Genomic DNA, 18,458 nt, shown 5'->3' on the forward strand with positions numbered 1-18,458 from the left:
TGTTTGGAGTTTTAAATAAGTACATATTGACCTAGAGGTTTACTTCTGTATCTGTAACACACATCTGTTGACAAGTTATGGTAATTACTGTAGATTAAAAATGAAGTAAATGAAATGTTATGTTACATATTTGAAGATTATGTAGTAGTTTCTTAAATTACTGATGCCTTTCACATAAGCCTTGCCTTTCAATATGAATGTTATACCACAAATAGAAGATGAAACAGGACAGAAATTTCTATATTTTTCTTTTGTATCTCCTAACTAGATATTTCTATTTTACTATTATTTTAACCAGAAAAAGCCCAAGAGGTATTTTTCTAGACTGGACTGAACATTTTGATCATCGAGAAACAGAGCATACTTTACTGAATTAAAGTGTATCTCACGTAAAGCAATCAATCCAAATATAGGTTTAACCCAACACAGGTTCAACTTAAAATTTATCAGTGCCAGTGACATAAATGAATACAATGCCTTTCATTTGGGAGTGGAATGACACTGTTCTAATGTATCACATATACATGTTTTAATTATTTCTCTGTAATGCTCAGCTTTGTTGCTGTTTTCTGAAGAGAAGCATGACAGGACATCTCTATCAAAATATTTAGGTTATCATTTGATTCAATTCTACTTAAAGTCTACAGTTTTGCAACCAGCTTACAATTAGCATTCATTTCTCATGCATGAGTTGACCCACTTACGCAATGCAGTAAATCCATACCTTTGGGGATTTTTCTGGATGGCTTGTTTTACTTCCACCACACAACTCATTCTATTTTGTCAATATAGTGAGCAAGGTTACAGTCATCCTGTCAAATGTATTTATTTAAATTTGAATCAGAAAGACTATGCTATTCCCTGTGGAACTTCACTGAAAATTTTAGAAACTTTGAGATGTATTTTAACATCATAAAGGCTCTATAACTTTTGTAATCAACTAATTTCATATGAAAGCAGTGATATAGAAGAAAATAAGGAAGTTACAGCAATTTCTTCTATAAACTTATAAAAAAGACTTCTGAAATCCTAGAAAAAACATAATAAACCACAATAATATATATCATATTATATTTGCTAAAAAAGGAGACAAAAGAGTTTTTTCTAACCAAGCATATAGAATAAGACCAGACGGAATAAGACCATTTAAGAGGCAGCTATGTAGGCGTCACATCTGTTTGCTTTGACTACCAGAGATCCACTTAACCTAAAATATTTTCCCATACATCTCTGAGGACAGCTTCAGCTTCACATTTGTGAGGGTTCTTTTGAGGTCCCTTACCCATCCTCACTGTGGGGCTGCTGAAAGGGAGCCTTCCCCAAGCAGAAATTGTCCCAAGGTCACATGCCATTCAAGTCCAAATAGACTTGCGTCTGACAGACAAGCACTTCTATTTTATACAATTTGCTGATGTGCTGTTTTTCTCACACATTAGTAGCTTACCAGAACTTCAGTTTAGATTTGGGGTTAGCGTGTCAATGGACTTACCCAAAAGCCAATCTGAATTTACACATCTAATGCTATTATGGGCAGTATGAGATATAATAGGTCAAACAACTCACTAACACCCATTATAAATCCCTATTTTTAATGCTAACAGTTTTTCAAAATGCAGTTCCCTCTCTTGTGCAGGGGTTTGTTTTCCAGCTTCTCCATGGTAAAATGCTTCTTTTCTTTCTGGTGAAGACTTATACATCTTTCCACCAGTGTTACAAAAGAAGTAGTTTTATAACAATGTCACTGATAGACTCTAATGGTTTTCTGCTCTGGACCAGGAAGCTGATCTTCAGCAGGTGAAGAATGTCACCATGTTAGGGATATCTGTTTTCCTACCCCCATGGAATGTGACCTAATATGACAGGATTATACATTGCTGCAAATTGAAAGTCCACCTGCTAAGTTGAACTTTTCTAGTAGTTAAAGTCAACTGAATTATTCAATTCCACCTGTACTGACAGATTCACACATAATAATTGTAATGAGTATCTGACATTCCAAAAAGTATCCTTCAACTTGGCATTTTGGGGGTCTAAAAATACTGTTTCTTCCTACATGTTGGGAGCTATTATCATGTATATCACAAGGATTAAGAGAGACGAACAAAGAGAATCTGAAAAAGTTATGGGGACAGATAAAGAAGTCAGCGCCACCCCTGATGAATCACGAAAACACTGCTGTGGATTCTCAGTGATCTTTACTTCCCCAACAAACAGCTGTAAAATGCCCTGGCAAAGGTCGTGCCTCCTAATGGAAGGCTGGCATAGAAGATAATGGTTTACTCTAGGTGCCACTTACTGGATTAGAATAAATACTTTAATCTCTGTGCTCTAGTTCTTCATGTAAATAAGGATGGCATAAAAGGGGATTCCAATACCTCCCCATTTCTTAGACAACTCTGAAAACAATTTCATTCAATACAGTTAAAGAAGTGAGAAAGAAGCTTTGAGGAAAACTCCATAAAGAAGTTACAGGTTGTTTTTACAACATTTTATGGTGTGTGCATTATCATACTGTACAGTAAATAGACAGTAAATGAAAGAAAATATTTCAAAGTTGAATGCTTGGTGACTATTCTACACAGGGATCAAAGCAGGAACAAGTGGATAAAGCAGCATGCCATTAAATAAAGCCTTTTTACTGAAAGTGTAGGTAAAGAATTCATATACATAGGGGCTAATTTAACACTCTTTTTCTAACTTTGCATAATACTTTGATAATGATCATTAAAGAAAGATTTTTCTTTTTTAAGTAGAATACACACTGAGGTTTGAAATGCATTCTCAACAGTTTCCAGTTGCTCACTTAGCACAAGTTCTATCTAAAATATTACTTACATTTCCTTAGACTCATCATTTCTTAAGTATGTGTTCAGTCATTTTACAAATTTCTGAAAGCTGTACAGTATATGAAATCTATATAAAAATCTGCAAAAAATACTCATAGTCATTGAAAATTAATGTGATTCTTTTGCTAAGTCGTTTCTAAAGCATTTATTAGGACTCTATATTTAAAGGCAGAATTATTTCTGCTTACTCAAAATGAGAAGTCAAAAAATTTCAACACGGAAATATTAGAAAGCCAAAGGACCTGGGGCTTCTCAGAATTTCCATTTGTATGTATCTATACAAAGCAAGATTGGAAGAGAAATCCAGAAAAGGGACAAGGTTGGACATGACTTTATGCATGTATGTTCACTGCACAGGAGCACAATAGAAACTCCATCTTCTTGCAGAGGTACACTTGTATTAGCAATAGGAATGACATATTCTGGGGTTGTTTAGTCTGGAGAAGAGGAGGCTGAAGGGAGACCTTATTGCTCTCTACAACTACCTGAAAGGAGGTTGTAGCCAGGTGGGGATCAGTCTCTTCTCCCAAGTAACAAGGGAACAGCCTCAAGCTGCACCAGGGGAAGTTTAGGTTGGATATTAGGAAAAACTTCTTCACCAAAAGGGTAGTCAGGCACTGGAGCAGGCTGCCCAGGGAAGTGGTTCAGTCTCCATCCCTGGAGGTATTTAAAAGATGTGTAGATGTGGTGCTAGAGGACATGGTATAGATGGACTTGGCAGTGATAGGTTAATGGTTGGACTTGATGATCTTAAGGGTCTTTTCCAACCTTAATGATTCTATGATTCTATGATATTCAGTCTCCTAGCTTCCAGCCAAAAAAAAATGCTGTTGAACACAACTGGTAGATGCTTAGTCACATGAGTTATATGCAGCGTATTTGAAATGCAGTTGTGTGGAATTAAGCCTACAGCGTACCAAATAATGCATAGCTCCTGGAGTTGGAGTTCACATTAAACTGTCAGAGGAACCAACAGAACCAGAAGGCAATTGGTACCGTGGCGCACCAAGCCTTCCACACCTGCTATGGGCATGCAGCACTTCATACACTGGTCAGCAAGTGCTATTCTGTCTATGTTAGCAGACACAGTTGTCATATATGATTAAATGCATATTCTCCAAATATAACAACAACAACAACAAAATCATGCTAAGGAATATAAAGACAGTCAGATAAAGCGTGAATCACTTCAGAAGCAGTAAAATCCCAGCGTTGCATAGAACAATATAAGCTCTTTTTGTATATTATTTAACATGCTTACCCAGTCTCTTCGTTGATGTGCCATGGTTGGTTTTGTGAAATGTAGACATTGATGTTGCTGTCAATTTTTCTTGTTCCCTTTCATGCTATTCTTCTCCTTCACTTGAATTCAATGGATGGAAAAAAGCCCGCAGAGACGAGTATCTGCAGGCTTTACGCTGTGAATCCTACAAATGGAGCTCCGGGCCTTGTTGTTAACATCATCTCCTGCCAACTTTCTCTACAATCTCTTTTGGCAATTTAAGAGACCATTTTATGTTTGAGCAAGTAAACAGGTTGAACAACTCTGCCAATAGCTTCCAAATACGGAGCCATGGCTCAGTGTCTGTTAGGGACAGCTTCTAATTTCAGATGTGCAGATGTGCACAAGTACAGTAGCAATGTCATTTGCTTCCTCCTTTAGTTGCTACATGAAGACATATTTATATCACATCTGAGGTAGTACCCAATTCCTTATCATTTGTGTCTTTCTCCAGAAGACAGGTGTTTAGTTGGTTCAAATTATGGGGGAAATCCTGTCCTCTGCTGCTTCCCCTGAAGCTGTATAAATTTAACTGGAGGTAGAATGTGACCCTTCATACTTAAAAAAAAACATGCACCATATTTCATTAAAGACAATGAATACATAGCCTTTCTCATTCAAACCCACATACACCACTTTTGAGAATGTTACAAGATTTTCATTTATAAGAAAATTCTATTGTATATAATAAAACATTACATTTAAAGAAAGTGCAATTTTATATAATAATGCAATGAATGTTTAAAACCCTGTTTTCACACAAAAAGCTCTTTTAATTTACTTCTTGGAGTCAGGATGTTAAAAAACAAAAACAAAAAAAACCAACAACAACAAAAAAAAGACTGGTTGGCTTTATTTGTAGCTTTTCCAAAATCAGCTGGATTTCATGCTCTCTCTCTGCATCAAATACAGGCTTCACTAACTTCAGTGAGGAGTTCAACTCCTGGTATATGGGGGAGGCACCTCTGTTCCCCAGGGGTGATGCAGTGACCTTCTCATTACTAACTCTACTGTCCTTCCTAACTTAAGGTCTTCACCAAAATAGGATACCTTGGAAATGTGCTTTGTAAACCAAATTTAATTTGTTTTCTTATTTTCCATTTTTACCTTAAGGAATAGTTTTAATCTCATATACAACCCAAACCTCCTGGAAAATGAGTCACATACATATAAATGAACTGCATGACTCCATTTTGCTAGCTCTCTCAGGGAAGAAGGGCACAGATGTGCACTGCTTCTTGCTCCCACATGACTAAAGTTCGTAACAGCATGAATGTGGAAGTGAGAAATGCTTACACGGGCTCTCAATGTAATGAAGGCAACCACTGTGAAAGCTTCCATACACCCTTCCAGCCATACAACCAAGCCAGCAACTTCTACTATCCAAGCACTGGCCTTTATCTTAATGAAAGCTTCTCACTCCATCAATTTGTATGGACACCTGTTTTGTTTTATACTTTGCAGACATTTACCAGGAACAGATTTAAGAAAGAGCAACTTATTTCACATAGGATAAAACATGCTTCAAGCCATATATCTAGACATAAAAGTGCAGTGGCAGTAAGCCGCAGCTCGTTGCTGCAAACTGCTGAAAGTGTTCCATTTCCCCAAAGGAAATATTATTAGATTGAGTTCCTACTTCTTCATTTAGCCACATGTCATGATAGATCAATAAATAGACTTTTGCCATCTTCTTTAATTATTCTGTTCCTTTTGCCACCTTAACTTTTTCCTTGTAAAATCAGTTTACAGTTAGCTCACTGGAAAAATCACCTACAAAAATACATGGCATTTTTTTCATTTTGAGAATATCTGCATTCATATTGAAAATCCTCTCAGAGTTCAAGATGGACAAAAAACACTGCAAGGTCTTTTAACAAAATTAAAACACTTCTCTGTGTGAACAGTATAAATTTTGTGTGCATTAACTACATATTCAATGCCAAGAAACAGTGACATCTGCAGCAGAAGTGATGGAAATTTTATATTTGGAATAATTGAAAAAATATCAATAATCTTTTATAATACTTATAAACATATATACTTTTTATAATACTTATAAACATTTTCACACATATTAATTCGTAAAATTTATTTACATTTTAAAATCCCTGCTCAGCCATGCAAAGGTGCTAAAAATCCTGCAAACTCATCAGTAAAAAAAGCTGCTTCGTTTATGCAGCCTTCCCTACATCAATCTAGACTAGCATGGTAGTATGTGTGGTTTACACCTTTCAAGCTAACTCAGTGCTAAGAAGCTGTAACAGTTGTAGCTTGGAGCAGCTGAACCTGGTGTCCCGGAGAGGTTTCATGATTCTTTCTAACAAGCATGTTGTACATCTGCAGAATTAGGCTTTTAATGCTAAAAAACATGAGACACCAAGATAAATTTCATTCTTTTCTAAGAAACTCCATTCTGGTCCTGATACATCCATCGAGCCACAAAATAAATTCCATGAGTTTGTCTAAGTCTTCAGAGGCAGGATTGCTGGTGGCAAATAGGAACCGAAATCCAACCTCCTCCGTCAACCCACTCTCCTCCCGCTCCCTCCACTATCTTTTTTCCTCGCGAGGTTTATATTGATAGCATAAGAGATTCTTTAAAAAGTCAGAGCACTGTGCTAGTATTCATGTATACTGCAAAACTTAATATCAGGACAAAAAGACAATATTTTACAAGGATTTCTGCTAAATAACATCTATTATAATTAGTTTTATTTTGTTATTTATCTTCATCAAGAATAGCTACACACTTAACTGTGCTCACTTACCCCTTCAATGAAGTTGTTACAATTTTGTGTCAAATAGGCTCTTTGAGAAGTTTCTAATACTTCAAGGTGAAATCAAAACAAAACTGAAAATTAAATACATATATTAGTATTCTTCCATTTTTCTATATATTAAAAGTAAAATTATTTTAGAATTATTAAAGTGCTTACCTTTCAGTGTCTTGAAACCTGAATTAGATCCTTATTCCATGATGTATACTGTTTATCTGATAAATACAGAAACTACTCTGTGTGGAATGCATTTCTATAACACAGGAGTTTTCTAACTACATTCAAGTTGTGGCCTACGCAGAATTATCTTTCTAGGGTATAATGCTACAACAAATTATTATCTTAGTGTAAGCATAAATGAAATGCAACTTCTTTTATCATGCACATTTTAAAATTCCATTTTACCCTTCAACATTAATTATTTCTAATAGAGTCCATGACTTGGAATCTCTGTCAGCTACATACATCAAAAAAAAAGAAAACAACTCTGTATTGTTAAGGCTGAATGGAACAACTCTGTATTGTTAAGACTGAGTGGTTAGGAATGAAGAGGCAGGAGTGGTACATCCAACTACCAAGAAAAAAAAACTAGAATAAAAGAGAAAAACACTTTTCACATTTAAAAAGATATTTCTGGGTCTGAAAGGGCAGGTAGATACCTTTGGTTCAGGAGCCAGACAGTATCATGAATTGTGCAACAAGGTCTTCTGCTAGAAGAGAAACGTCCTTGTCCCACTCAAAAACAGACGGGAAGAAAACTCTTTTCCATTTCACAAAACTACTTGTTTGTTTTTATTTTCCCCCTTTCCCACAACAGAAAACCCAATATGCTTTGAATAAGAGAGAGAGAAAGAGTATGCAAGCGAGCTGTGTCATACTCTTCTATATTCTAATGTTGAGGGTACTCGGCTTGGGAGACCCACTTAAATTTCTTGGCATGCCAATATCCAAAACTGAGTACCATAGGCCTGCTCTAGGGTACTCCTCTCAACCTCTCCTAACAGAACAGACCCATGCAAGGGATTAAGTATTCATCAGGGCATTGCTCATTTCAGCTCCTTGATGCGTTCCAGAACTACCCCACACAAAAGAATCACTCTTGCTCGAGGAAGCTATGTAGGTCATGAGAGGACCTAATTTAAATTCCTGGTCTGAATAAAAAATACAGCTGATTAAAACCAGGGACTCGCTGAAGTTTCCCAGATCCCAAATGGAAGTCTTAATGGCCGTGCTTTTTGCCACACTGAAGAATACATCTTCCTCTCTCACAAACCAGAAATTTCAGTTAGCCCCATCATTAACATAAGATACGAGCTTTTGTTCTCATCTTATCTACGCACAGGAGCATTTGCACGGCTCTTAAATTAACACTCCTCCCCACTGGCCAAGGCTCCAGGAAATGAGCCCCATTTTTTCACCTCGAAGACCAGCTCTGGACATCAAAATCTTAACTAGTGAATGCTTCAGCAAGAATGGTACATCTCCATTGCTGTGATAAACTAGTACTTTTCAGTGACTCTTTTTTTTTCAATAACATACCAACCTGAAAAAAGTTTTTTCTTTCCAGTAAATAAACTCCATCATTTTCTTCTGATTGTACTTACACTGAGTGCCTCTGATGCCATGCTGTTATTTTATTACTACGAGGAATTATTCAAAAAAATTTCCCAAAATAATCTATGGAGATAAGTTCTCGCTGCAGAAGAACGATCAGGAAGGAAGTGAGGACAAGCTAATGGTATTGATTCTGTATCATTTCTAGCTCCCTCTAGTTCTTACCTATTTCATACATATCATAACTTGCACTACATATCACCCAATATTCCATCATGCAGTGAGTTAGACACGCTACAAGGGAATGCAATATAAATAAATAACTTTCCTAGTGAAAACATAAGTCAGGAAAAGTCCCATTTTTAAAAATCCCACTCCTGAAAGCATTCTGCATTCAAGCTCTAAGCTAATGAAACACAGGTCAATTTTTGCTATTTGCCATTCCTTTCTCATCTTGCAGAACATTGTGTTGCATGTAATTTCTTTTAAAACTCAGTATCAAAATTTTATCTGCTTCTAGAAAACTCCATCTTGCCAGTTATGCTAATTCTGACAGCCCCTGCTAAAAAAAGACAAAACTTTATAGCTTATATAATTTATATAGTTCACACATAAATAAAAAGTTACAAAAGTACTCTTACTTGCTGGCAAATCTATTAAAAAAGCAAAAAGTGTCAAATCATTTTAGTACAGAAAACACTTTGAGCATACTTGCTGAAAGCTGGAGAGGTGAACACACATTGCCAATGTGCTGTACAAGTCCGTGGTATACAGTTACACACACTTCAAAATCTGACATACACAAATCGGTCACCAAAATCAGATTCTTCACTCTCACAGACTTCATCAGAAACACCAACAAACACGCCTTTTCTTAGACACACTATTTCTCCATCTACAATCACTTTAGGTGGCAGTCACATACATTACTGATTTGTTCCTGAGTCCTTTTCAGTCTTTGTAACTCGGGCGTATCGGTCACAATACTGAACCCTCTTCCTTTGCTTTCTTCAAAGTCTCTTTTGTATTTTACCTACAGAATAGAAAATACAGAAGAACAGGGTTGTTTTCATTTTCCACAATGTGCCCCTAGCAATGTAGCAATTCTTTTTTACTGTAAATAAAGCATTTGTGAAAGGCTTTCAGCCCTTAAAGGAGAAGCCTGCCTTCATCCACGAACACAGATAGGGAGCAACCGGACAAAATTCCCCAGTGCCTGAGCAACTGCCTCCTCCGAGGGAGCCATGGGCTCACCTCCACGTGCTCTGCAACTGTGGAAAGATCACTCTCCGTGGTTGTTTCATTCTCAGCAGTAACCACAGAACTCCAGGTGCCAACACAGCATCAAGCAAGCACCTACTTTCACACAAAAAACAGCTATAACTAAATCTGGAGGTTTTCTAACACACAGCTTCACATTTCAGCCTCTCTTTATGATGAGTCTACCAGTCTCTTCCCTGGTTGAAATATGAATTACATGTTAAAAAAAAGCTGCATGGAAAGAGTATTTAGAAGATTGCAAAGTCAAACATTCATAAGTTAGGGAATGGCTGCCTGTATAAGCTTAATTTGTCCCTCTTGCACATATGCTTTAGGATATTGTCTTTAATCAGGTATTCATATATTATCCTTTGACAAGGCCCCCTGCTTTATTCTGTACACAGCAGAGATGGTTCCATATATGGCTGTATCCTTTTTCGGACCAGACTATCCAAATCCTACCATCACGGTAGGGATATTAGTTTCCTCAGGAGCTTTTTTATAGTGCTCATCATAGTCATTAATCAGTCTTCATAATGCACCCTGAAAAGTAGGAATGGCATTATCTGCACTTCTAGGGCAACCTGCAAACTGAGGTGAAAAAAGCTTAATTTCCAAAAACATACAGAGGTCTCAGGGTGGTCACTCTCAGACTCCTAACACTTGAATATGTTCAAATTATGGACTTAAGTTATTTGCACAAATACCCAGTACTTCTGCAAATCAGTCTTGGGGATCTCAATGTCAACATAAAGAAACAAGATGAAATCTGCAAAATCTTAAGTCACTCTTGAGCAACAGACAAAACTGTAGCAAAGACAGAGTTGGGACCCATGTCTCCACGGATGGTTTCAGCTACCTTATCCATAACAACTTCCTTTTACTTCCTATGTCCCCTGCTTTATTCACTACACACATCCAGATTTTGCAACACATGGGAGAGCAGTAGTAGAAAAAGCAGAATTCTCCTTTACATAACTGACAACCAGAAAACATCCAGCTTATGCATCAAACTTTTAGTTCAAGGTTGGCTTAGGCTTATTTCACTAGCAAGTGCTTAATGTTATGATGGTGATATACAGGAAAAAATACCCCTAGATCACAAAAGCAAAGTTTCACAAGGCTATAGAATACAGTTTGTCCTGCCCATCCTAATCCTCAATGTGTATGTTCACAACCTTTGTTTTCTCTTTAAATGCAGTGTTGGTGTACATAGTTATCATTGTATATAGCTCACACATAGGCCCATCATACAAATCCTTGAGACACAGCAGTAAATGACCACAGCAACAAACTACAATTTTTCTTGTGTTCCACCTTTAGAGCTAGCCGAAATTCATACATAAACGACTGTAGATTTCACACAAGTATATTCTTTTCACGCTACCCTGAGACTATGGGAACAGCACTTCCACTCAGGCTTTTGAGGAAAGCATGGGCTGGTAGCCCATGACTTTCTGTTCATCTCCCTCAGGTTCAACCTCTGCACCTTTCCTTCCATTTGACTACCATTATCAGGTATCACTTTATCTCCCTCTGAGCTTCTAAACTAGTCTAGTCCATCTCTCCATGGTTTCTTGCTAAATCCCTTTATCCAATGTACTTCAAATACCTTTCTCAAATACGCTTTTTCCACTGCCTGTTATCTCCCTTCACTTCTACCAAATGGCTCTCCATCTTCCCACTGACTCTCAGAGGCTCCCTTGAACATACTGGGTGGACATAATATTCCAGAACTACCTGGCGCTAAGAAAGAGGTCTAATGAGTATAAGTGAACTTTCTTTATTTGAAGTCATACAAAACTTTATCAAATTTGGACAGACGTCCATGGCCAAGGACATGTGCCTAATACAAACTACTTTCTTCCACCTCAGCAAGCTTCAACTCCTCAGCCATAAATGCTAAGACAACAGAGCTGTTCAACAAAAAAAATAAAAAAGGCATCAAGAATTTCAAATAAGGGAACAAAAGTTTGTCCTAGTCTCAGCCTTGGAAACAGCTGAATATTTTGCATAAAAATTCCAAATTTGGCCTGAGGCAGACAGCTGACAGCCTTACTGCTTAAAGTTTACCAGAATTATGAGCAAGTGAACACATAACGAGAAATGGGCTCAGCCCTGCCTATAAGAGAGATTACCTATTGTTAGAAAGAGCATTTCCTGTTATTAGTTCCAAATGTACCAGCCATTAACTTCAAATGACCTTTATTCATCTTACAAAGGAACAGAAGAAGAGAAGGAGGGAAGTAGTTTTAACTTCACATTATTTTAATCCTTCAGTCAGATAAAAAGGGCTCCTACTCTCTATTAATAAATCACTTCACAAGAATAAGGTTAACTATATCCTTCAGAGCAACTACTCTGAAATCATAAAAAAAAAAAAATTAAAATATTAGCAGAGTTAATATATGCATTATTGGATTTTGCTATCTAACTTCAAATGTAGTTTTAAGTTATAAAAATCACAAAGAAATACAATGTTTCAGGAAGACCACAGCTCAGCGAAATGTGGCCCACTAAAACCACTAGCTATCATAAGTTCAAAAGAACAAAACCCCTCAGTTTCCAGAAAATGTCAAATAATAAAGATGCCATCAGTCATTCAGAAGTTGGATCCAAAAAAATCCTATTCAGTATCAAGAATGCATATGAATGAAGAGGGAAGAAAACTGCTGACTGACCTCCAATTTTAGATAATTTAAAAATTCAAGTTTTTCTTACCCAGAAAACTTTGAGTTACTACAAAATCAGGGACTAAAATGCAATTTAATTGCTTTAAACCAATTCACAGTAGAAAAGAATATTCTATATAGGAGCTGTAAATATCACTACAATAAATGACTTAACTGCATATCAAGTCTGGCTGGGATGGAGGAGTTAACTTTCCTCATAGTAGCCCATATAGTGGTGTGTTTTGTATTTGTAGCTAGAACAGTGTTGCTAACACACCAGTGTTTTGGCTATTGCTGAGCAGTGCTTGCACAGCATCAAGGATGTCTCCCCAACCTCACCCAAAGGCCAGCAGGCTGGGAGTGGGCAAGGGGTTTGGAGGTGACACAGCCAGGACAGCTGGCCCAAATTGACCAAAGGGATATTCCATATCATAAAGCATCATACTTAGCAACGAAAGCTAAGGGGGGGGGGGGGGGAGGCATTCATTATTAAGGCATTTGTCCTCTGAACCAACTGCTATGAATACTGAGGCCCTACTTCCTAGGAAGTGGCTGGACATTGCCTGCTGATGGGAAGTAGAGAATAAATCATCTTTTTTTTGCTTTGCTTCCATGCACGGCGTTTGCTTTTTTCCCATTAAACTTGACCCACAAGGGTTGTTTTATTGTATTTTTCTCCCTCTGCCCTGCTGAGGAGGGGGAGTGAGAGAGCAGCTTGGTGGGCATCTGGCAGCTACCCAAGGTCAACCCATGACAAACTGGAACCCTTGAAATTTAGTTTTAAAATGGAAATGTCTATAACCCCTAATGACTGAATCATAAATGTGGTCATTTCCTACAAAGATGCTTTTTAGCAAATCACCACCAAAATCCTAGCCAGTGGCTCATAATGCCTCCCTCTTGGCTCCAAAATTCAGTGCAGTCTCACAAATGCAGAGCACCCTCAGTGGTGAGTGCCCTGAAAAATTGATCCTTTGAGAAACAATGTATGGCATAAACATTAGAAATAAAACAGTAATAAATCACCATAAATGAAAAAGTTTTAAGTGAAAATACTTTATGAGAAGTAATTCTGCATAGACTGACAGCAGAAGGACTAAGTGATCCAACAGATCTTTAACAAATCAAACTTCTCAGATTCATGACATCAACAAGACATCTTTGAGAAGCCCAAAGACAGGATTGTGTAAATCCATTCACAAGGTCAGCTTGAAGCAGCCAGGGACAGAGGGTCGATCTTACTCGCTACATAAAACCTTATGCTGGAGAAAATGCTGCTCATTTTTTTTGCAGGTATACTTGGTACTTGGCACCTATTAGCAAAACAAGATTAATTTTTCCTGGGAAAAATACACTGAAAATACAAATGGAGCCTAAAAGATTGATTACTCTCTTTGGTTTTTTGGCACCTACCCTTAGTCTAGACTCTTTTGCAATAACAGAAGCATGTATCAGTTGAACAAACAACATAGGAGTCCGAAAACACCAAACAAAAAAAAAAAGTAGAGCAAGAATTCAACATGGGGGATCCTCATGCTCTTATCATCACTGGAGAGCTGTGAAGAATGCCGACCTCAGAAACACCCATCATTCCATCTCTATCTCAAAAAGTTACTCAGCCACTACAAACCAAATATTAAATCCCCAAAAGCTAAGGCAATGTCAAAGCTGGTTTCCTGTACAGTCTCTTCTCCACTTCCCTGTACAGACCAGGTAGCTATGCCAATAATCTGCTTCCAAAATATCCCCTTTCCTTACTCTGATACACTGTGCAGCCTCACAGACCGTGGCATCATCATGCCTGATGTCCAGCAAGGAAGGAATAAGCAGGGTAGAATGAGAGGATGGGACCCCTCACATCACATTTGCCCCAAGAGGAATGTTCATAGACCTACCATCTTTACCACACCCTGAATATTTATGAATTTGTTTCAGTATGTTGTGTTTCAGGTTTGCCCAGAGCCATCTGCTCCTTCTGTGCCCAGCACACACAACTACTTCCCAAAGGTCACCATCTGCTAATACACTGGTTTTTCACAGACTGGCAAGAAATCCTCTCCCACAGTACAGGTCCTAGAGGCGCATCTTGCAAAGATGCCTTTGTTTGGATCTGCTTCTTTCATAGAGCATCTACGTCTGTTGATTTTGCCTTGATTTATCTTGCTGCTTACAAACTTAACGGCAAGACAGAGAAAAAATTTACTCTGTAAATTAGCTTTTTATGAACATGACTAAAGAAATGTTTACAGGTAAATCAAACATAAAAAGCAATTCCAGGCTAAACTCAATAAGACTTCCTTTTAGTTGACTAATCCCTCTTATGAAGGATCCCTAACATTATCCTATCTGACAAAGCTAGGTTTCAGTCTTCACAGCATTGCCTGTCTTCTAACACTGCCAATAGCTCTAAATCCCATTCATCTCTTGCTCATATCAGAGGTACATTTAAGTCCCATCTAAGACCCAACAACAGTCGGTACCCAATCTGCCCAAGCATTGCTTCTCCTAATAGCAGTAAAACATGGTCCTCCCACTGTCACTCAATTCGACCAATTGTCCACAATAAATCTAAACAGCCATCTGGTACGCAAGAACTGGGAATGGCCCACAGGGTGGACTAAGCTGTCCTCAAGATTTTTGTATGAACTGGAAGCTATAGGTTGGGCATTCCTTAGGGAAGTCAAGGAGCTATGGACTCCTAAAAGGCCACTGAGGAATGAGTTTTGCTGGAACAAGGGACTGCAGGGTTAAAGATTTCGTTCCCTTAGTTCTTAGTCAGCTAAAGGAAACTGTGTTAAAAGAAAAAAGAAAAAAAAAAAATTGTAGGGAGTGAAATAAAACAAAACAAAAATCCCCTGAGACTGTATTTTGCAATTTTTTCAAACAGTCTTTAGAATGCATACAGTCATATTTTAGAAAGTCTTCCTTTTAATATAGTAAAAAGGCCATTTTCACAACTCAAGGCTCTGAAGCATACATCATAATAGTTGAAACTTTCTGAGAGAAGAAAGTTTCTCATTTAAAAATGTTTTAAATCTGAAAAGGCCAGCACTGCAACACTACAAAGAACATTCACAACTATATGGAGTAAAAAGGTTCAAGTGCCATCACTAACATTAAATATACTGTCTTTCTATACACATCATTCAAACATTGGGCAAGTCTGTCTGTGCTACCCTGTAGAGTACGCCTGAGCGAGTCTCCGACCATCTGCAAATCTCTGCACTGTAATTCCCTGAGGACCTTCACAGTTGTGCCAGGGAACTACTTCTAACAAACAAAAAACTTGGAATCCACGTCAGAACAGTTAAAATGTTGGATGGGTGCAAATTAAAATGTATAAATAGTAACTCTGTAGATAATGCCTCTATAACGTGGTCTCTTTATACTGAGGATGGTGAGAGCGCCTCACAGAAAAAGCACAGGCAAAAGCGTTCCAGACCCGGGACCTGCAGGGACAGGAAATTGGAGGCAGTGAGAGATCAACAATTCCAGAACGAGAAAAAGACCAAGTCCTCCATTTGGATGTATCACAACAGCATGTGAACAGTAGCTGGGATCCAAGTAAAATTACAACTGAAGAGAGGGTGATCAGAGACTGTTTCAACAGGCTTACATCCGAAGAAGTTGCCTAGGTTCCACTTCATCAAAAAGTTATTTCCACTGAAACTACTTAGGTGTTTCTGCCCAAGAAATTATTTTTATGCCACTAAGTATGCTGCTCAAGTGCCTTGCACCTTGTTTTGCTATTGGGCAAAGTGGAAGTCAGTCATATCCTTTTCTACTACAATATAGCACTAACATTTTCCAAAGTCTGCACACACAGAGAAGGCGACATAAAGAACAAGCCAGTGGCAGATCAAGCTGTTTTTCCCCCACTTCCACCAGCAATTACCATCCATTCAATCTGCGAAACAAACTTTACATCAACATTTTAGAAGCAGTAAACAAATTCTATGTAGAACTACAGCTGAGGAGAGCTGAGGTTGCAACCTTGATGTCAGAGAAATACTGTCAGATCTTCTGTCCACTCCCTATCACTTGATATATTCTGTGTTTGAACTAGTTTATCTTCAAGGAACAGAAGTCTGAGGAGGTGAAGGATTTCTTACTCTGCCATAACAGAAATAGATCTGCCTTTACCATATCTCATCTGCAGGCACAAAACGAAAGATTGACATATATATAAATAGATAGATATAATCTAAATGCAACCTGATAAATTACCACAAATTTTAGGACTACCCTCAAAAATGAAACTAGTGACAGCAAACTCCTCCAAACAGAAAGATAATTATCAAACATAAAGGGAGTAAGGAAAAAAAACAAACAAACAAACAAAAAAAACCCCACAACATTTAAATGCCTCATGTATAGATTTGCTAGACCCTGGAATATGATTTTAACTCCAGGGTCTGAACTAAACATACAGTCACTGTCTTGCTGTTCTCTCCATCAGAAAGGAGAATGGTCAGGCAACCACCAAGAAAATGAAGAACTCATGAGCTGTGCACTCTGAAGGAAGTACGCAGTAAACCACAAGCACATGTGAGCTTGCTCTGCCTGCTCTCCAAGGTGGACAGAAAATGCGTAACTGCTGGTTGGCTAGGGCATCAAGACTGAGCAAGTAAGTCCTGCTGAGAGGCAGGATACGTTAGCTTGGGCTCAGCGCCATGCAAACCATGGTCATGCAGCCTTTAGTTGGCTCACAGTACTAGCAGAGCTCAGAGGCATCTGCCCACTGGGTACCAGAAAGATATAACCCCAAAATGCACATCCACAGAAAAGACAGGCAGCCACAACAACAGTTCTGGGGGAAAAAAAGAACCCCAAACATTCTCCCTCCTGCAAAACCCCACCAAATAAAAACCCCTAAAACCTACCTAATAAATCTTCCAAATAACACAAGGGCCATATTGGTCCAAAGAGTGTAGAAAATTTCACACAAAGAATCAAGCCAAAAACTGAACTAAAAATACAGCATGGGATGTAACGAAGTTTGACCCCAGAAGGGATGTAAAGAAAACTGACCTCAGAAAACTGTAATACAGACCAAGGATGCAAGTTGTAGTCATATATTACAGGAGGTAACCAAAACAAACACTAACAGGCAGCAGAAGCCAGCACATGACATGTGGGGGGCAAGGGGGGAAATCTGTAAAACTTTCATGAACAACAGCCAAAAAATCAGGGAACATTCGCTGCTGCAGCAGAAGAGAAAGGCTGAAATAAGTCCAACTGAGAGCAACCAGAATGCAGTCCAGAACAAAGTGCAGAGGAAAAGAATCTGAAAAATCTAGATTTGAGCAACACAGACGTGCAGCCACGCAGGCGTTACAGAAAATAAGAGGACACAGTACAATTATACCCTCTGGCCTCTGCTAACAACTTAGTAAACTTGGGGTGTCCTATGTCTGTCACTCAGATGCCATGTAGCTGGCACCTTATATACCACTCACATTAGTAACTATCCTCATGTCTCGTTATCCTACAGCTCCTCTTGTCTACTTCTTTAGTAAGGCCATGCCATCTCTTTTTCCACAGAGTTAATGGATCACTTGCTTTTAGGTGGTCTTATGGAAGCTCCTTACAACCGTTTATTCTGCCATTTATTGGTTATTTCTTGGAAACTGATACATCAGGTGGAAGCCAGCAGTGCAACCCTGGTTGCAAAATCCATGCCTGTTGTACATATCCTGTGCCCCCTTTGCCATATTAGTTACAGACATCCCACGCAGTCGGTTCCTCTGTCTCTGTATAACCAAGGACAAGGGAGAAGGACTACCTACCTTTTCCATTTAACTGTAAGCAGATTCTGAAATCCTTAAACTTTTTCTGCCCTCCAAGTTATCTTTCTGCCACTCAGTAATGAAGATAAAACCCCAAGCTATTGAAGACACCATGAAGGTACCCTAATGCTTTAGAAGGAACTTCCTTTCTAAAAGTTGGAAGTAAAAAGGGAAAAAAATATGAAAGTCCATAAAATCAACTTCCAGTTAATGTCTGCAGCTTGCCACCCACAGATTAGTTTTAGTTAAACTCTAGCTAGAACATGACAGTAAAC

General features: G+C 38.2%; 1 protein-coding gene across 2 annotated transcripts in view; it reads right to left on the reverse strand.

Annotated features, from left to right (window-relative positions):
- The window catches only part of NEBL (nebulette), a 272,299-nt gene that overhangs the window by 138,824 nt on the left and 115,017 nt on the right, over positions 1 to 18,458 (reverse strand). For both annotated transcript variants that reach the window (XM_087776491.1, XM_087776484.1), the window contains exon 4: positions 9,388 to 9,495. In XM_087776491.1, coding sequence (XP_087632617.1) covers positions 9,388 to 9,495 — 108 coding nt within the window. The remainder of the gene's footprint in view (positions 1 to 9,387; positions 9,496 to 18,458) is intronic.

The sequence above is a fragment of the Nipponia nippon genome, unplaced genomic scaffold, assembly GCF_047370975.1.
Source record: "Nipponia nippon isolate SJK-2023a ecotype South Korea unplaced genomic scaffold, ASM4737097v1 scaffold_1, whole genome shotgun sequence".
In the NCBI taxonomy this organism is placed as follows: Eukaryota; Metazoa; Chordata; class Aves; order Pelecaniformes; family Threskiornithidae; genus Nipponia; species Nipponia nippon.